Source organism: Elephantulus edwardii, unplaced genomic scaffold (assembly GCF_000299155.1).
Source record: "Elephantulus edwardii isolate Elephantulus edwardi_28Jun2011 unplaced genomic scaffold, EleEdw1.0 scaffold00119, whole genome shotgun sequence".
Classification (NCBI taxonomy): domain Eukaryota; kingdom Metazoa; phylum Chordata; class Mammalia; order Macroscelidea; family Macroscelididae; genus Elephantulus; species Elephantulus edwardii.
The window spans coordinates 5,820,389-5,842,084 of NW_006399869.1; the positions used below are offsets into that span (position 1 = coordinate 5,820,389).

At 34.7% G+C, this 21,696-nt stretch overlaps 1 protein-coding gene across 1 annotated transcript in view; it reads left to right on the plus strand.

The window, feature by feature from the left end:
- Positions 1-21,696, plus strand: part of FSTL5 (follistatin-like 5) — a 1,151,716-nt gene that overhangs the window by 511,800 nt on the left and 618,220 nt on the right. The window contains exon 5 of the mRNA XM_006892774.1: positions 11,976-12,096. Within this exon, the coding sequence (XP_006892836.1) occupies positions 11,976-12,096 (121 nt within the window). The remainder of the gene's footprint in view (positions 1-11,975; positions 12,097-21,696) is intronic.

Below are 21,696 nucleotides of genomic sequence, written 5' to 3' on the forward strand. Positions count from 1 at the left end.
GACATTACAAATTACAATCTGTAGTAGGGGTGTCGGTAGTGTAACAGTTAAAGTGTTTGGTTGCTAACTGAAAAGTTAGTTGTAGGTCCCACCCAAAGATTCCAGGAGAGAAAAATTTGGTGATCTGCTCCCATAAAGATTACTTTCAGTTGTCAAAGGGTCAACAGACTCTTAGGCTGCATTTCCACTGGCTTTCTAAGGCCATATATTACTCGGGAAGATACTGCTCATCTTTCTCTCTAGGAGCCACTAGTGGAATTAAATTGCCAGAGAAGTGCAGCTTCTTGGTTATAAAGATTATTTGTATATTGATAAAGAAATTCAAGCAATATGAAAAAGAAAATTGCATCAGGACCAGAGGGAAATTGACAGCCTGTACTATACAGATGGCACAGCCTTGTATGCTCAAAGTAAAGAGGCCTTGAAATCCTTGTCATTAAGTTTGAACTCACTCAAAGCTGACTAAAGGTGCTATAAATGGCATAGAAGAAGATTCCCTATACTTCTTGGAGCAGCTGGTGGATGGAAACCACCTACCTTTGAGTTGGTAGCACAACTCTCTATCCACTAGGCCGCCAGAATTCCAGGTGTATATATTTTTTGTGATAATCTTTCAATAGGTTTTTAATGGTGTTGTAGATTTTGTGAAGGAAAGAAGGTAAACGATATTTTTATTATGAATTGAGAGCAAAAGTAAACTTGTTAATCAGACAGCAATATTTCTATAAATTATTTTGAGGAGAGGAATAAAGCTTAGGCCAGATTGGCCAGTATGATAAATTGAGCTTCAAAGCTTTTTAAAGGTATAATATTATACAAGGAATAATGGTGTTGATTAAAATAAACTTTTAAGCAAGTTAAACAACTGTGTATGGTAACAAATTCAGCAAAAAAGGAATCTCTGGTGGCATATTCATAAGGAGTTGTGCTGTCAACCCAAAGGCACACAGTAAAACCCACCAGCTACTTCACAGAAGAAAGTTGGACAATCTCCTCCCATACAATTTATAACCTCTGAACATGTTAGAACGTCAGATCCACCTTAACAGCTCACAGCAAGTGGAGTGAGGGGGTCACAACAGACTTCCCTCAAAAGAATTAGAGCCATGAATTTGTTAGCAGAAATCTTCCAGCGCATGTGTTGTAATGGTGCAGAAAACATGGAAAATTAGCTCCTAAATCTTCTGCTCATTTGATAAAATAACTAGACCTAGAATTTAAGTTTGCATTGCCATTCCCTTATGATGTTGAGTTTAAATAACTGTTGTATGGAATATACTGATTTAGGTTTTTCTCCATTTGCATTTCATGTGATATTAATAAGCATATTCAAAATAAGAATATATATTAGAATAAAATATTTCTCTAATGTGCACATATGCCAACTCTTCATTAAAATAATAGCATAAACTTCTTGTTTATTTGATTTAAATTATTATGTTGTACTTATTTGACTACAATTTTAATTTACTCAATGGCTACCATATGTGAAACATTTTCAAAATTAAATAAAGTAAGAATAAGAATGGACATTTTTCAGGTATAAGAAATGCATGACAATAATATTTTTGCAACATTTGTACACATCAATTATTTTTAAATATCAGAGGGATGTTGGCGGAAATCCAAGAATGCCAGAGACATGTTTATTTGTGTTTTATAGATTTTGCGTGGCATTTGACTCTGTGGGTCATAACCAATTGCAGCTAACGTTGAGGAAAATGGGAATGCCCAAAAACTTGCTTATGTTTATATGAGCATAACATGGCCTAATAAGTTGTTATCTGAAAAGAACAAGGGTACACTGTATTGTTTAAAACAAGGAAAAGTGTATATCAGTGTTGTATTTTTTTCTCCGTAACTATTCAGTTTGTACATCAAGAAAAACCATTGTGTGAAGACAAGAACGGCATCAGGATTGTAGGAACATTCATCAGAAAAGCGTATTGTACAGACGGCACAGCCCTGTTGTGGAAATTGAAGAGAAGATGAAGCTTGGTGCAGAAGATCAAAGACTATAGACTTCAATGTGGGTCTCAACATCAAGAAAACAAACCTCTTCACTACTAGACTCATAGGCAGGATCATGATGGATGGAGAATAGATTAAATTTGTCAATAATTGTATTTTATTTTAATGCACAACTCATTTTCATGGTGGCAAAAGCCAAGATATCAATAGATATGCCTTATTGGGGATATTTGCCTTCAAGAACCTTTCTGAAATTCTAAAGAACAAGGATTCACCTTAAAACATAATACATAGAAGTAGTAATGAAAGCAGCATGGTACTGGTACAATGATAGGCACATAGACCAATGGGAAAGAAAAGAGAACAAAGAAATCGATCCAACTCTCTATGGTCGACTGATATTTGACAAGGAAATCAAAGCTATCAAATGGGGAAATCAAAACCTCTTCAATAAATGGTGCTGAAAAAAGGGGACGTCCATTAGCAGGAAAGCTCAAACAGGATGCACATATCACACCATACACAAAAATAAACTCAAGCTGGATCAGAGATCTGGGAGTAAAACCCCAAACCATAAAGTTAATAAGAGATAACCTGGGATCAAGGCCTCATCTGTGGTATAAAGAGACTGCCAAATATAGCCAGAAATGCAAAATCTGTAAAGGATAAAATTGATGAGTGGGACCTTCTAAAGATTAATCCCTGTGTGTATCAAAAAACTTTCCAAAAGGGTGAAAGAAAATTCACCATCTGGGAACATTTGATAATACTATCTCAGACAAGAGTCTTATAACGAAAGTTTACAGAATACTCCTGGAACTCCTCAAGAAAAAAGACTGATTATCCAATTAAAAAATAGGCAAAAGACATGGGAAGAATTTTCATAGAAGACTATATTAGAATGGCCACCAGACACACGAAGAAATGCTCCAAATCAATGGCAATAGGAGAGATTCAAATCAAAACCACAATGAGATACCATCTTATTCCATTAACAGTGACAAAGTTTAACAGGATAGCAAGTAATAAATGTCGGAGAGGATATGGCATGATAGGAACTCTTACACATTGTTGGTGTGATTGTAAAATAGTACAACCACTCTGGAAGACAGCTCAAAAAGCTGAACATATAAATATCATATGACCCAGCTGTTCCACTGATTGGAATATACCCTGAGAAAATGAGAACTGAGGCACAAACAGAGACTTGTACACCAATGTTTATCTTGTTATTGTTGTTGTTATGTGCCATCAAGTCATTTGTGACTCATAGTGACCCTATGTACAAGAGCCCTAACCGTCGTTTTATCCTGTGCCAATCTCGCTGTCTCAAACACATTCATTCCCACCACTCCACTCACAAAACCAATCCATCTCATAGCATTATTCATTGTTGCAAAGACATGGAAACAGCCCAGGTGCCCCAGCACGATTTAATGGATTGAGAAATTGTGATACATTCATACAATGTAATACTACACACCATGCAGGAGCAATGATTTTGTTAATTATTATCCAACTTGGGAGGGACTGGAGATCATCATGCTGAGTAAACTAACTCGGTCTTACAAAGATAATTATTATGTAAAACCATAATTGTAGAATGAGTATGAAGATCCAAAGGATTATGGAGAGGGTGGAAGCAGAGGGATGAGTATGTGCAGGAGGAGGGAGCAATTAACCTTGGCATTGTACAATTTAATGTGTGGGAGGGTGAGGGAAATTGGAAGAATGTGTTCTAAAAAACAGTGTATTCGAATTTTGTAAATTATCCAGTATAATAATTAAAATATTTTTAAAAATATCCAATGACTTAACATTTATCATAACTAATTTTGCCTGGTTTTAATTGTTTTTGGTCAACCAGTCTTCTAAGTGGTATAGCACTGGTCTATTTTCTGTACAGAGGAAACTCATGGTTGCTGTGATGCTAAACACTGTGACACTGAAGTGTCAAATGCGATAAGGGTTACCTATGGTGGACAGTGTTTGGTGGAGCTCTCAATTAAAATAAGTTTGGAGAAGGAATGGCTTTCACTTCTGAAGTAGATTGCCTCTAGAAACCCTATGAACTGCAGAAATGATGAAAATTATACAAATGTTTAGATCTTTCATCCATAGGGTCGCTATGAGTTGCCTATGACTCAATGGCAATTAACAATAATAATAATATTATATAGAAAAAAATGTTTGTATTGCACCCTACGTACATGTCTTTACTTCAATATTTTCATATGCTCTTCTGTGACTTTTCTACATAAAATATTATTGATAACTTAGAAAAAGAAAAAGAATAAGGCTTCAGTTTGGTGGCTCAGATGCACCTGACCCAAGCCATAGCATTTACAGTTGTTTCCTAGGCATTTGAAAGTAGAACATTGACTAAAAAATACAGAAGAAAAATACATGCCTTTGACTTGTAGCATTGAAAAAGAGTACTGGATATTACAAGGACTACTATAGGAACAGACAAATCTCTCAAAGGGGAAGTAGAGCCAGAGTAGTCCTTGACGTTGTGGGTGGTAGAGCTTCATGCTTTAGGGAGACATCACACCTTGAGTGGAAATGTCATACTGGAAAATGTGGAAAGTCTGAGAAAGAGAGGATGACTTTGACAAGATAGATTTACACAGTGACTGCCATAGTGGACTCAACAAGGCAGAAATCATGAATATGGTACAGATTAGGGCAAGGCTCAATCTTTTGTTCTTGGTGTAGCTATGAGTTATGATCAACTTGATGGCATCTAATAACAATGCTGTCAGTGAAAAATCATTCCTTACTTAGAATTGATACAGAAAATTACAATTTAAGATACTTTAAAAGGCTTATAAAGCCCAGTCAACATATTTATTTATTGTGGGTTTTGTGAGAATAATACATTGCATCGTGAAAATCTGCAGTTAGGGATTTTTCCAAATTATTGAGGAGTAGTGATGTCAGTTTGAGGACTAAGATGAATCTGATTCAGGCCATGGTCTTACTGATTAGTAGTTATACGTCTAGGACCTGGGCAATGAATAAGGATGACAGAAAAAGAATTGACACCTTTGAGCTGTGGTGTTGAAAAAGAGCACTGAACATCTCATGGATGGTCAAGAGAACAAAGAGGTCTTGGAGCAGGTGCAGCCAGAGTGCTCTTTGGAAGCAAGAATGATGAGACTTTTCCTCACATACTCTAGACATATTCCTAGGAGGTACTATTCCTTGGAAAAGGACATGATGTTGGGAAGGGTAAAGGGTTGATAAAGGAGAGGAAGATGCTCAACCAGGTGGATTGACACGGTGACTGCTGCTATGGGCTCTTGTGTGTCAGGAAGTGAGGATGGTACACACCAGACTGCTTTCAGATATTTAGTTCAAAGGTTAATTATGGGTTGTACTTGACAACACCTAACAATAACAACAACAACAACTACTCATAACAACTATAACAATGAAAACACTGCCCTTTCTTGTGCAATACAATTTTCCATAGATTTGAAGACCAAAAAAAAAAAAAAGAAAACAACAGCAAAAGATATTTTAGTGGGAGTATACTAAGCATAAATATATATTTTTTGTAATTAAAGATGTGAAGTAAGACTTCCAAAGAATTCCATCCTACCTAACAGTTTAAAAGATGATAAACTAATCAAATATATCAAATATATCAAATAATTTTTAGAAATCAGAAACCAGATGTTCGATTTAAAATCATGTTAGCAGTGCCTATAGGTTAATCCTAGCTGTACTGGAAATTTATTTACAAGTGCCAAAGACTTCAGAATAATAATAACCAGAAAATCAGCAATAAGAGAATGAGGAAAGACAATAAATTTTGGTTTAGGAGGAGTTTTGAACTACAGTTAAAAACAGGAATAACTTTAATTGTATCTGTATGCATTAGTAGAAAGTTCCAGACGTTCTTTTTTTTCAAATTTTTTAGAGCGAGGTTCATAATATGTACAAGATATCAGCAGTACTAAAATTTAATGTGTTAAGAGTTAAAGGATAATATGTGTAGAAGTATTTCTTTTCATTTAAGATGTGTATTAATGGTTTAAAAGTGCCTGGGAACCTGATGACTTCAAAATAAAGTACTTGTCTTCTCATGAGTGGTTTAATAATCTCTTCAGCTGATCATTGTAAATAGTAACATTGTCCCTGTTGATTTTCTACCATTGTTCTATCAATTTATCATATTTTGATGGCTTGTATGTTGCTGTGATGCTGGTGGAATGCCACTGATATTTCAAATACTAGCAGATCACCCATGGTGGGTAAGTTTACATGGTGTTTCCAGGTTAAGAAAGATCAATTAGTAAGTAGTAAATGTTCATACACATCTGAAATTATGGACCCTTGACCACATTATGAATAACAGAACACTGTGTATTAATAATAATGTGCCATACAATGAGATCTTCAGATTGGAAGACACTCAACATTTGACTGGAGAAGATAGAGCTGCTTTCTTGAAGCAGACCTTACTGACGTAGTTGGGGTACAGCTTTAGCCAAAGGAAGACTTTAACTTACTTGATGGGGCAAAGTTTCAAATGAGGAGAAAGAGTTGCAAACATTCATTAATAATTGGAATATAGAGCCTGCATAGAATATAGTATGCAACTATGAAAAATGCAAGATTAACAAAACAGATATAGAATGCATGAAGAATTATTTCATCAACATACCTGAAATGGGATGGAACTGGCTCTTTTGCATCAGAGAGCCATGTGGTCTACTATTTTCTGTGTTGGCAATGAGAAATGTAACATTGATTGTCAAAAAGAACAAGTCAAAATGTATCCTGAAGTACAGTATTGTCATTGATAGAATAATATTTATATGAACATAATGAATACTTATCAAGAAGGTGACTATTTTTAAAGATGGACTATATCAATAATAATGTTGCATCAGAAATAGAGGAAGTCTTGTGAATAACCCATAACATACAGATGACACTACCATGCTCACAAAAAATGAAGACTTGAAGTATTTATTATATATCAAAGACTACAGCCTTCAGTAAGAATTACAGTTCAACACAGAATAATATAAATAATCCTCAAAACTGGACCAATAAGCAGTATAACTGTAATTAGAAAAAAAAAGGTTTTAAATTGTCAATGATTAATTTGTAGACACAATCTTCACATATGAATCAAGCAGCAGTTCAGAAATGAAATAATGTTTTCATTTGGCCAATCTGCTGCCCTGTGCCTCTTACAGTGTTCAATACCATGGGTTTCTCTTTATAGACTATTTTTTACTTGGCCCAAACTATACTATTTTTTTAATTACCTCATGTGTATGTAAAAGTTGTACAGTTAATAAGGAGGACAGAAGAATTGATGTATTTGTATAGTGTTGGCAAAGAATACTGAATATTCAGTGAACTGGCAAAAGAGTGAATAAAACTGTATTATAAGAAGTGTGGTAGTATTCTTTAATTTTGTGAACCTTCATATGAGAAACTTTTGAGTATGTTTTCAGGAGGGAGTAGTCACTGGACAAAGGTGCTTGGGGAACTAGGAGCTTATTGAAGAAGGAGAAGATTCTCCACAAGAGTCATCAATGAGATGGATCAACACAGCACTGACAAAATGAGCTTAAACACAGCAGATTGATGGGACGATGCAGAATAAAATAGTGCAGGATTTTTTTAGTTATACATAGAGCCACTATGATTTGGAACGAACTTGAAAACACCTAAAAACAATATATGATTTACTTCTAGAAAATAGCTGACAGAATCAAAGAAGATGGGAAACCAAGTATTCGTAGATCCGTGAACAGGTTCAGGGCACATGCTGCTGCTCAAAAGTTTGTGAAGGGCTGGCAAATACAGATTGTGAAAGTCAAGCATCAGACCAGAGACATCTGCATCCCTAGGTACCAGGAAAGGAATGCCACTATAAGAGAAGGTAGAAAGAAAAGAAAACAAGAAAAAACAACTCTTTTTTTTTTTTTTAGATTCTTTCCTTAGGCTCTGGAGTCACTCTACACCTGTGAAGAAACTCCCTTTCAACTAACTGACCAATCACATCATGGAAAGCTAATTCATTATAATGTTAGTTATGGAAGAGCAACCAATTCAGTGTTTACATCATCATTTATAGACCAGCATGTTGGCATGCAACATTAACCAAGAAAATCATATTTTCCTTGAGTTTATTCTCATTCATAGTGATACTATAAAGCAAAGCAGAACTATCTCCTAGGATTTCCAAGGATTTATATTTTACAAAGGAACATTACACATCTTTCTCCCACAGGACAGATAATGGTTAGAACTACTGACTTTTTGAGTAGCACCCAAACTTTTGACAACTGTTTCAAGTGCCTTGTTGACTGGGAAGGAAATCTACTTATGAAACATTCTTCTTGACAAACTGTAATTACTTTAAGGCAATTTAGAGAATACAAGAGTCAATGATCCTGATAATTGCACAATCCAATGTTTCATCATACCTACCAGAACTTAGATCCCTACCTGTTAATCATTCTGCCTTATTAAATGATGGAACACTTCACATGGGATTAGCTTTAAATTCCAATTATCTTCCAAACCACATGAAAGTACCTCTCTCATTACAGACATTACAGAGTGTATCACAATTTACAACTAGGAAAATCGAAAAGGTTTACTAAAAAGGATATTTTAAGTGGGTTATTTTCTTTACAAAATATAGCATAAACACTCAAATGATGTATTTGAAATATTGAAAAATATGGAATGAATAGCTCAACTCCTATGCATGATGTTTTCCTCAGGATAAGTAAGCAGGGGTTTTTCTTCAGAAAGTTTATTAGCTAGAACAATGAGTTTATTTGGTTCGCATTCAGCAAAACAGCTTGCCTAGCTTAGTTGTGTAATCATGGTCAAATCAAAGACACACTGATGCTTCCTTTAGCTAGTCTTCTACCAGAGATAATATTCAGGAGAAAAAGAGAAGGAATGCTCTCATTTCTTCTTTTGGCTTAGTACGTAATATTAATATGAAAAAAATGTGACTATTGAAACAGATATAAATGTATAACATTTATATTAGAAAAGCTTTTTCCTCCAACTTTGTGTTCCATCCCAATATAGTGAAAATTGTTGATTGTGTTATGTGCCATCAAGTCACCTGTGACTCATAGCAATGCTATGTACAATAGCTCTGAACCCTACTCTATCTTCAACAGATCTCACTGCCTCTTATACACCTAACTCCATTTTTCCTGTTACTATGTCAATCCATCTCACCCTAGGTCTTCCCTCTTTCATTCTCCCTCCACCCTTCCAAACATGGTGTCCTTCTCCAGGGACTAGTTCCTTCTGACCACATGCCCAAAGTGTGTGAGATGAAGCTTCATACTCCTTGCCTCCAAGAAGCAACCTGGTTTCACCCTCTCAAGGAAAAATATTTTTGTTCTCTTGGCAGTCCACGGTATGTTCAAGACTCCTCCAGCACCACAACTGAAAGGCATCAATGCTTCTTCTATCATTTTTAGTCATTGTTCAGCTCTCTGATGCATAACAAGTAATTACAAAAACCATGTCCTGAATCAGGTATACCTTAGTCTCTAGACAGACATTGTTGCTCTTTAGCACTTTTGAGAGGTCCCTAACAGCAGCCTTCCTGAGAGGGATTCATCTTTTGATTTCTTGACTGCAAAAGCATGATAAAAATAGTAATCATGTTTAAAAATCACTATAAAATATTGTTCAGTGATATATTTTGTGCTACTACTTTCTAAAATTTATAATACTGACATTGGAGATATTTATAGAAACAATAGTGAGGTGAGATCAAATAAACTCTTCCCCTCCCAACTGCTCTCCGGGGAAAGTCATTTTCCATGATCTAACACATAACAGATGGAGAACGACTCAGAGCTCTGTTGCTTTCTAAATAGAAAAGCAGTATTTTGTTTTCCCATTAGGCTTATAGGAGAGATGGCTTTAGTCATTTAGATAGTTTTATTAATCCCTCCAGCTGGACTGTGGAATAGTGTAGGGCTTAGTACTTGCTATCTGCAGTATCTATTTATATGGTTCATTTAAAGACGATAAGCCTTTTACCATTTTTCCCTCTCTAAGGCAGCAAATGTCAGTTTAACCGAAGAAATTTCAAAATCATGCACAAGATCAGAAAACTCGCTATATTTTAAAAATACTGCTCAGCAGTGCATATGCTCATGTTGCATATCACCACTAAGGCAGCTAGAGAGGGAGGCAGGAGGCTCTAATATCCCATATGCTTGGTTCCATTTCCAGCTTCATCTCTACAACTTACCCGCACTCACATATAACTACATTTGTACCATACAAGAGTTCAAAAAAGGGTTAAATGAATAGGTCACAAGCATCCAGAGATCACCAGCCTACAATTGATAAAACAAAGGTAGCCTGAAACAGTTCTACATCAAAAGAAAGAATAACCTATTGTCAGTATATAACCATAAAATATACAAGCTAATCTTTGAAAGTCTATTATGAACTAATTTAATGTGATGTGTAATTTATATAAAAATCATTTTTCTTAAATTTAAATGTCCATTTTTTGAGTTTTTATATGTCAGCTTTTGCGTTTGACTTTATTTCTTATCTAATACTACTTCAGAAATCATGACTTGTGTAATAATATGTAATAATTTTCATTTTATATTTGAAGAAAGGTTAAAAGATAACCCCAAATTATAAATATTGCAAATCATTAGAAAGATTTATATGTAGAATTGTTAGACTTTGAAGCCTGTTTTTCTTTGTTTTTCCCTGATCACACATCATCTGCTATTTTAAAAGTAGGCTATGTTGTATGAAATAGAAATTACTTCTTCTGTAAGTGGAAAGGTTTATAAGACAGTAGAACCTGATGTGTTACTACTCACCAGAAATAAGGATATTTGAAATATCCTGGGGAACAGACTTAGATGGCAGGCAATAGTCAAAAGCAGTAGAGTATAAAAAAAAGTTCAGCTGCAGTCCAAAGGACACAGCACAGATCGAAAAGCCATTTGATGGTTTTCTTCACTCATGCCTGAATAGGTTTTCATCATCACTTGGTGCATTAATTCTATCTTGCGCCTGGAAACAATCATTTGCTTAATAGCTCCTTTGTGATCGTGGGAGTTAATGCATAGTCCCGAATGGTTTAACTTTCAGCAGGGGAGGAGTTCAGGCATAGGCAGAGGAGAAAAAATAATCTGACATCATTTTTCACTTATAATATGAGGAAGTAAGTTGACACAAGCTACTGAAAAATTTGTGTTGGAAACAGAACTGTTCTATTTTAAGAAAGGTCATTGAGACATGGGAGACAATTTTCAAATGGAGGTATTTTTTGGGGTTAGGGTAAATGGAGGAAGTAAATGACTATAATACAGAATGTCCTTTTACAAACTGCCTAGATTTTCTGTGTCATCCAGTGAGAACTTTGTACTAGAGTGTTTGAACTAAATTCTACATGCCTATTTAATTGAAGGTCTCCCTGTGTGAGGCAAACATTTAATAACTTTTAGCCAAATAGTTGATGGACAGGACCCACCTAGAGCCACTAAGGAAGATATGACTGATGAACTTTCTAAGCCCCATCAAGACCAGTTCCACTCTGCAACTTATAAAGCCATTGTGAGTTTGAATCACCTGAATGGCAACTAACAATGATAACAATCTTGATTGACTACCTTTCAAATGGTAACAGTTGTCCATTAAATAAAAGTCCATCATATTAAATGAGTCAGTGTTAACCTTTCAACAGTGGGTTAAATGATTATTATAAAGAATTATACCATAAAAAGAGCTCTGGCGGCCTTGTGGGAAGAAGTGTGCTGCAATTCCAAAGGCAGGCAGTTTGAGGCCACCAGCTACTTCATGGAAGAATGATGGACAATTTCCTCCTATGTGATTAACTGCCTCTGAACACCTGTCGGAGGGTCAGCTATGGGTTTGTTCCGACTCGATGGTAAACAACAACATACCATACAAATGTGAAGATACAATATAAATGTATATTTCTAATTTTCCATTAGGTAATCAAACAGGAAGAATTTAACAAGGATCTATCTGACTGTACTTTGTATGATCTACTGAAATATGATGATTTTAACACTGACAAGCACCTTGCACTTGAAGAATTTTATAGAGCCTTCCGTAAGTAAAAAAAAAAAATTTAAAAAATCACTCTCTAACTTCCCTTTCTTCTTTTTCCTGTTTATAAAATAAGATATGTTTGCTTGGTCTTAGAGTACAAGATACGTTTTCAGAAATACGATATTTTATAAAGAAATAAAGGAGGTATTTTTGCTACACTGAAACACATGCAAATAATGATTTTAGTAGTTTTATAAAATGAACATTTTGAAATATTTTACATATTTGGTAGTATATCTTTGCCAGTATATCTGCTGGCAGGAAAGAAACATAAAATAATAAAATTGGCTAATTGATGTTTGAAAATTTCTTAGAGTATTAATTTCTGTAGAGTTTAATTTATCACCTATGTTTAGAAATGTATTTGTTCTCCTAAGTATGCATATGTTATCTATTAATGTGTGTGTATGTGTGTGTGTGTGTGTAGAGAAAGAGCACTCTGGTGGTGCAGTGATTGAAGTTCTCTATTGCTAACCAGAAAGTTGGTAGTTCAAACCTACAAGAAGCTCTTCAGGAGAAACATATTCCAATCTCACAGCATAAAGACTATAGTTTTGGAAACCCAGTGGATCAGCTCTTCTCTGCCCCACAGGGTCTGTTGAATCAAGATTGATGGAATAGTAGAGAATTTTGCTTTACAGATATAAATGTAATAGAAAGTGGATAGGCCTATACAAAGCATTTGGAAAAAGGAATATATAATCTCTGGGAATCAAAGAGACTACTTTCAAAAGGCGGTTGTTACTTAATCATTCTCTAGGAGGAATGACTTTGGACTTTAGCAGAGGAGCAGAAAGCAATGGAGTAGAAAGAATAACATAAATCATGTTTTCAAGTGCATGATATTTTTGGATTTTTTAAAGGAACTAGTCTATCTGCAAGATTTTTCCCCCATTTTTAAATTCTAAGAAACAAACAAAAAACCCCACAACTCTCATTATTTCACTACTCCTCCTATTAAGCAAGCAATCTAATCTCTCAATACCCCAACCTAATAAAACATTAATTTGACTGCAAAACTGTCTAGTATTAACAGAAAATATTTTAAAAGAGTATAGTTTATCAAGAATTGATAAACATGTTACTTTTATTATGTGTATAAAATATAATATTTTATAATGATAAAAAGGTGAAATTAAATATGATGAAGAAAAATAAGTTGTAAATGGGTCCTTGGAGAGGGACATCATGCTTGGGAGGGTGGAGGGACAGCGCAGGAGGGGAAGACCCTCTATGAGATGGATTGATTCGGTGACTGGGGTAATCGGGATGGGTGTATCAGAGGCTGTGAGGTTGGCGCAGGACAGAGCAGGGTTTAGGGCTGTTGTGCATAGGGGTCGCTAGGAGTCGCAAACGTCTCGACGGCACATAACAACAACAACAACAATATATTTATCAAAGTGTAGTAATGATTCTAAATACTAATCTTTAATAATTATTACGGTCATCCACTTGACCATCACATATAGAAGCCCTATGAAAAATGGATTTGAATACCATCTGATCCTGTGCCACCTTCATCACCTCTGATCAAATTTTTGCAGTCATTTTGTCAGTCCATTTTGTTGAGGATATTTTTCTGTTATGGTGACCCTTCACTTTCCCACACATTATGTCCAAGGACTGGCCCCTCTCAACAATTTGCCCAAAGTATGTGAGTCAGAGCTCCTCTATCCTTACCTAAAAGGAACATTCTGGTTGCACTTTCTCTAAAATACATATTTTTTTGTTTTTTGGTAAGTCCCCGGGATATTTAGTATACTTTTACAACACTAAAGTCTTGTACACTTAAAAAAAAAAAGTAGAAAATAAAAAGTAGAGTACACTTTTACAATTCAAAGGTATGAGGTCAAAATTTCTTCTGTCATCCTTAGTCATTATTCGACTATCAGGAACAAAGAAGTATTGAGAAGGCTCTGGCTTGAACCAGGTGGATCTTCGTCTTTAAACTGGTATCACTGTTCTCCAGCCTTTTGGAGAGACCCTCAACAGCAGATTTTCCCACTTCAGCATGTCTTTTGATTTCTTGATTGCTACTATCTTGGGTGTTAATTGTGAACCCAATTAAGATGAAATCATTGACAAGCTCCACCATTTTTCAAAAATACATGATTTTGTCTATTGGTCCAATTAGGAGTATTTCTTCTCTAGATCGCTGAGTTGCCTGAGACTCGACGGCACTTAACAACAACAACAACAACAACAACAAGATGTTGAGATATAAACCATATCTTGGTTTTGGTTTTCTGCAGCAAGCATTTCAAGTCTTCCTCACTTTCAGCAAGCAAAGTTATATCATCTGCATAAAGCAGGATGTTGATTAGTATTCTTCGATCCTGATGCTACATTCATAGACATAGAATTCAACTCTCAAATTATTTTCTCAGCAGTTAGTAGTCTCTGCTTTTGTTCAAAGTCCATTTTACATCAGCAAAAAAATAAATAAAATTTACACGTAGAATTCTGTTGTTTAAGTATGAGAAAATTATGTATTTCAAAATGTAATTTGATGTTAGAAATTAGACATTGATATATCAGTACCTTAGCCTGGTTAAAAATTTAATTTGGTAATCTGAATTTCCTATAAAATGATTTATAAGAGAAATGTCTAAAAATTAAAAACAACAACAACAACAAACCTCCCATGAAAACAAAACAGAAAAGTCCCTAAACCTGTAAATCACTGTCCTAGGGTTGATTCTGAGATAGTGAGCACTCATTAGGTTTCCAAGCCTGTAATGATCAATCTCTTCCTATTAAGATTTTTCTCATTGAGCAGTTTACAGATTCAAACTGCTAAAGACATATGGCCTTTTAGTTAAGAACACAATATAACATATACTAAACCTTTGTAGGAACTATTAAATTTAGATCAAGAAAAACCTTGCAATTTCTATAGCTGTTAGAAGAAAATTTGTAAAAAAGTAAACTTTATAAAATCTTTTAGTGCATGAGGAAAGTTTAATGAGTGTTATGACAATTCTATCATTGAGTTAAAGTTATCTACAAATCAAAATATACACATTTTTAAAATAATTCGAGAAGAGATATTATATAGTACACTTCACTTGGCAAACAACAGTTTGTTTATTTTTATGATAATAATAATAATTATTATTCTACTTAAAAGAAAGAATGAAAACCTCTTGGAATTTTAACTCATAGTAAATCTTTATTAAGTGTCTGGTGATTATGAATAACTGACCCTTTGGTTAGCAGCCTGATATGTTATGCATTACTGGTACAGTAACTCATTAAAATATTATAATAATGACAAAATAACTTTCCTGTAGTAATTTAGGACAAATCCATTTTTTTCCTAAGAAATTCTATATATCTAGCAAAAATTGTATTATGATTTAAATTCTCATCAAATAACTTCTAAATGTAAACCAGTTAGAATACTATTTGAGATGTGTCAGTAATAAGCAGATGCAAAGCCGGAAGCACTTACTCATTTATGTTAAGAAATTTGGAAGAGAGCTATCTAGCCAACCAACCAAGAGATCCACATAGCCCATCTCAAACAAAAGCAGTTAAACAGAAAGAGCAAATTATGAAATAAGATCACTAGTATCAGATGCTGAAAAAATTTTGTTGAAAATAGTTCAATAGTGACTGCAGCTGTTAATTTCAATTCTCCTTTCAAGGGATGGTTGAGAAGTTTAAGCCTGATGCAGAGGAAACGGAATGAGGAATATAATTTTTCATGTCAGATGAATATTGGCTAATAATGGAAAATACCTGGAATATATTTATGTTTTACTGACCATACAAAGACATTTGCCTGGGTGAATCCTAACAAGTTATGGTTTAAATTATAAAGTTTGGGAATTTAAGAATGTTTAACACTGCTCGTGTGAACTATAATATTGGAACAGAACAAGGTGATATTGTGTGATTCAGACTGGATAGATGTGCAGAAAGGTTTTGCCTTTGAACTTGTTCAATCTGTGTACAGCAAAAAATAATCTGAAAAGTTGGATTATATAATGAAAATTGTATTCTTTTCATTAGAGAAAGATTCAGTGGCAACCTGTAAGATGCAAATGATACAACAACCTTTTGTTATAATGTGCTGTTGAGTTGACTGACTCACAGCAACCCTCTGAACAACAGATCTGAGCTTTGCCATATCCAGGACCATTGTCACATTCTCTCATGCTCAAGCCCATTGTTGTAATTAATCACTGTATCAATTAATCTTTTTGGAAGTCATCTTCTCTTTTGTTGACCTCTACCTGTTCTCTCTCTAATGATTACTTTCTCCTGAAAGTATGCTTAAAATAAGTGAGATGAAGTTTCATTATCCTTGCCTCTAAGGAGCATTCCGATTACACTTACTTGCAAAAAAATGAATATAACATGAACACACCTACACATTAGAGGTAAAAAGCCTTCAATATGAATTACTCCTGTATGTGAAAGAAGCAGAAAACTTGACAAATGGACTAATAAAAATGAAGGTAAAATTGTCAATTATCTTTTCCACTTGTACAAATAATTGCTGTCCTTGGAAGCAGCAGCAATAAAATCAAATGTCATATTATATTGAGCAGATCTGCTGCAAAAGACTTCTTTAAATTTTAAATGCAAAAATGTTGATTTATTGAAGAAGGTGCACATAACTCAATTCTTGCTATTTCCAGTCATCCCATATGTATGTGAAAATTTGTCAATGAAAAAAAAAGAAGATAGAAACTGAAGAAGACTTACAATGAATGTTCTATGGATTGTTTGAAGAATGATCAAATCAGTCTTAGTTAAACTCAGATAGTGCCTAAACTCTGAGGATAATGACACTGTGGCTCACTTACATTAAGCATATTATCATGAAAGACAAATGACTAAGAGCATCACAGTTGGTAAAATACAGGGCTGGGCAAACAGATAAAACAATGAACTTAAGACCATGAAACTGTTTCATGGTCAAGCAACATTTTTTTAATCTTATAAATAAGGTCAAACTGAGTCATACATAGCTGGCTTGAGACAACTAGCAGCAAATGTTTACTTAAATTTGCCATCAAACAATAGAAGGAGCCCTCCAATAGGAAAAAAGCCAAACCTTATATAGCTAGTATCCACATTCTTATGAAAAAACTTACAGTTAAATGAGAAATAAACACTTGATTATAATATAATTATATAATAATTATAAAATAATTACAAAAATTAACCCCAAAACACGCAACCAAAAAAAATATTCTTTTATTCAGGATTCTTTTTTCCCCCTGGCATGATATATAATGGAAGAAAATAAAATAAATGGTAGTTTAAATTTTTTTTTAAAGTTAGATTTTTTTATGTGCTGTCAAGTCTACTATGATTCATAACAACCCTCTCCACTATAGCTCTGAACTGTATTCTATCTTGAGCTAAACTCACTGTCTATGACCCACCTACACTCATTACTCTAGCTATTGTGTCAATCCATCTGAGACCTTCCTTTCTGTGCTGTCCCTCGACCTTCCAAGCATAACCCTCTCCAAAGACTGCTCCTCCCTGGCTACATGCCCAAAGGTGGAGTCTCATAACTGGGCCAATTGGCAGCTTCATGAATGATAGAGCTGAGATTGGGACTGATAATAACTTCAGCTTGCTTAGCTACACAGTCAACACACTGATATCAGCAGCCAGGGAACCAAAAGACAAATTGCACTGGGAAAGTCTGCTGTCAGGCACCTTTCTAGAATACTGAAGAGCAATAATGTCAATCTGGAGACTAAGGAGCACCTGATCAAGAAAATATCATTTGCAAGTAATTAAGTTGAACAATTATTGCAGATGATAGAAAAAGAATTGATTCCTTTGAGCTGTGGTGCTGGAGAAGAGTATTGAATATATCCTGGACTGCTAGGAAAACAAACAGATTCATCCTAGAGAGGGTGAGAGCAAGTTGCTCCTTGGAGTCAAGAATTCTGAGGCTTCATCTGACTTACTTACTTTGGGCCTGTTGCAAGGAAGGACTAGTTCTTTGAGAGGGACATAAACTTGGGAGGGTGGAGAAACAGCACAAGAGAGGAAAACCTTTGATGGGATGGATTGACTGCGTAACGGGGGTAGGTGTTTCAGAGACAATAAGGTTGGCTCAGGCTAGAGCAGGGTTCAGAGCTGTTGTACAAAGGATCACTATGAGTCATTGGCAACTTGATGATGCATAATAACAACAATAACATTTTTTGTTGTAGTTCTCAAACTACACATATGTACGTCAAGATATTACAAGTGTGACTTCCATTCTTAAATTGTTGTTGTTCTTGTTAAGTGCTATTGAGTCACAGGTGATTTATAATGACCCTATGAAGGAGAGTCCTCAATGCTTGGGTGTCTCTCATCCTCTCTCCAGGTTCATAGGGTTTCCGGAGGCAAGCTATTACAGAAGTGGATCCCACTCCTCCTTCCAACATTCTTAAATAGATGTCTATTAATTCAAAATTATCTTTATTTGTAGAAAGCTTCAAATAAAGATGTGTTTATTCTAGGTAAAAATGTAATTTGGTTGTTAGAAGTATAATCCATCAGTTATGAACATTTACATTGAATCTAATTGTATAATAAATCAATTTAATTTCTTAAGCAAAATAAATGACTGACTTTAAAATTCTAAAATATTTTTAGAAGAACAGCTATTTTGAATCATATTACTGTTCACAATTATATTAAAAATGCCATCTCATTATATATGAGATACTTTTTAATGAAATATCAATTTGATAATGACATAAAGAGAAAGAAAATTCATTTTTCTAAGAAATTACAGTCACGACAAAATATTACTTATTCGAACTCTCTAATAACTGAAACAAAATATGATTGTTATATTAAAATTCACAGTAATTATCTGAAATGCCTTTCTTTTTAGAAAATTATATTATTGCGTGACATAGGTTAAAAATTATGGTAAACAGAACCACAGATGATGAAGTAATGATGTAGGAGTGTGATCATGTTTGGAAAATATCTCATAACCTGATTCATCTGGATTTGGTGTTAGATTATACACAATGAAGTAAGAGACAAGGCTCAAACATAATGCCTCCCTTTCAAACTTGTGCACCAAGGTGAACAACGATGCTGGGTATTCTTGTAGGGAATAAAGGAAATAAAATAAACTAAAAGAAAGGTTAGAAAGTGATACTGACTTTCATTTTGTACATGTTGGCATAGTAATGTAGGAGTATCAGTAGAATGAATTTGTGATGCAGAACTTAAGTGATATTACCTTGATAAGTAATGTGAGAAGCAAGGAAAAAAGAAAAGGAGCTGAGAAATACAACTAAGATGCTTCTAGAATTCTAGAATAGTAAGTATAAAAACAAAGAAATGTACCATCATGGAATAATGAAAGGTCATTTCAATAAGATTTATCCAACATTTTATTTTTTTTTATCCAACATTTTAAAAGATTGAATCCAATTAAAGAAAATACAAACTAGATAAATTATCACTGGATTTGGCAACAAGGAGGACATCCTCCCTCCCCCCAGTAAAGTAGACTTGAGAGCAAAGCGGTTAGAAGTTGAATGTAAGAAAATTGGAAATCGTTACCATGAGCAAGGAACTCTAACATACAAGCATACATAAAATAAGACTGCACTTAAATAGTATAAAATACATGTAATAGAAAAAGGCATACTAGATTTAAAATATTTTGTTGAGCTCTATTTATTAAGCTTTAAACAGGAGAAAGATAAACCATCTTGTAATGAAAGGAAATATCTTCATACAAACAGTAAATTCCACACATATGATTAAAGTGTAAATAAATCATCACTAGGTAATAGCTGTGAAAGTTAAATCTGTAGGAAGAATTACAAAAACATGTAAAGAACCATGACTGGTATGTATACACAATTGCAATTTAAAAATATTTACAGATTTGTGCTTGGGCTCCAATCTGAATAGATTGTGTTTAGGGTCTGACTCATTAACCATGTGATCCTGACATATGTTGACCATAACTCGAAATTTCAACTTAAATAAGGTTCTACTGTTATATTTGATCTAACTTTTAGCAACTCTCCATTGGTTTTCCAAGTCTGTAAATGCTTTTAGCTGTAAAACATCCTGCTTTCTTATTCAGCATTTTGTTGGTTAGGATTGTTGAACTTTTGGTTAATATTCTGAAGAGTTACTCAATAAAACCACCAGAACTCCAAAAACTACATAGCAAATAGCTGCTGTTGTTGTTAGGTACCACTGAGTGAACTATGATTCATCACAACTTTATGAACAATGGATCTGAACTCTTTTCTATCCTGTGTCATCCCCATCTTTTCTGATATACTTGAATTCATTGTTGTAGTCATGTGAAAACCTTACTGGTTGAGGGTCTTCTTTTCTTTTACGGACCCTCCATCTTTCCTAACATAGTATCCTCTTTCATGTACTGGCCCCTCCAAATAACGTACTGAAAATATGCGAGAGAAAATATCACCATCAATGTCTCTAAGAAGCACCCTTGGTGCACTCACAGTAAGACAGATTTGTTTGTTCTTTCAAGGGTGCATGGAATATTCAGTGTTCTTCTGCAACTCTACAACTCAAAGGCATCAGTTTTTCTCCTGTCATTCTCATTAACTGTTCAACATTCAGATCCATAGTAAGTAACTAAAAGGATCATTGCTTGGATAAGGTGAAACTTAGGCTTTAAATTAGAAATCCTTACTCTTTAAGACATTGGAAAGTTCCTTAACATCAAAGTTTCCCAATATAATCTATCATTTGCTTTCTTGACTGCTGGCATTGAGAATGTTGATTAGGGATCTATGTAAAATGAAATCAATGTAAATTTTAATCTTTTTTTCTAGAAAATGGAAGAAGGTCATTTGCCCCAATAATATTGATTATTGTTTTATTGAGTTTTAGGTGTCCTCTGTGTTTAAGACTATGTTGTTGTTGTTATGTGCTGTTGACTTGCCTGTGACTCATAACAACCTCATACAGCATTCCTGAAGCCTTTTCTATTTTGAGCCAGACTCACTGACTCCAACCAAAACTACCTCCATTGCCCCTGGTACAGCCCAGGTCTTCTCCTGTAACAGTCCCTGCACCCTTCCAAGCATGATGTCCTTCCCCAAGGATCAGTCCATCCTGGCCACCTGCCTAAAGTATGTGAGATGGACCTTTAAAATCCTAAACTCCAAAGAGAAATTTGGTTCCACTCTCTCCAAGAAAGACCTGTTTTTTCTCCTGGTGGTCCATTGAATGTTCAATACTGATCTCCAACACCACAAATATAAGGCATCTGTTCTTCTTCTGTCATTCTTAGTGACTGCTCAGCTCTCTAATGCATAGCAAGAAATTTTGAAGACCATGGCTTAAACCAGGCACATTTTAGTATCTAGACTGACATCCTTCCTTGCTTCTGGAAAGATCTATGACAGAAAATTCACCTAGAGAAATTTGCCTTTTGATTTCCTGCCTGCAGGTACCCAAGCAAGTGTTGATTGTGTAGCTGGGCAAGGTGTAACTGTTAACAACCTTGATCTCTTCTCCATTCATCATGGTGCTGCCAATTGGTCCCATGGTGAAAATTTTTGTCTTTTTGATGTTGAGCTTCATTCCATATTGAAGACTACAGTCCTTGACCTTCTA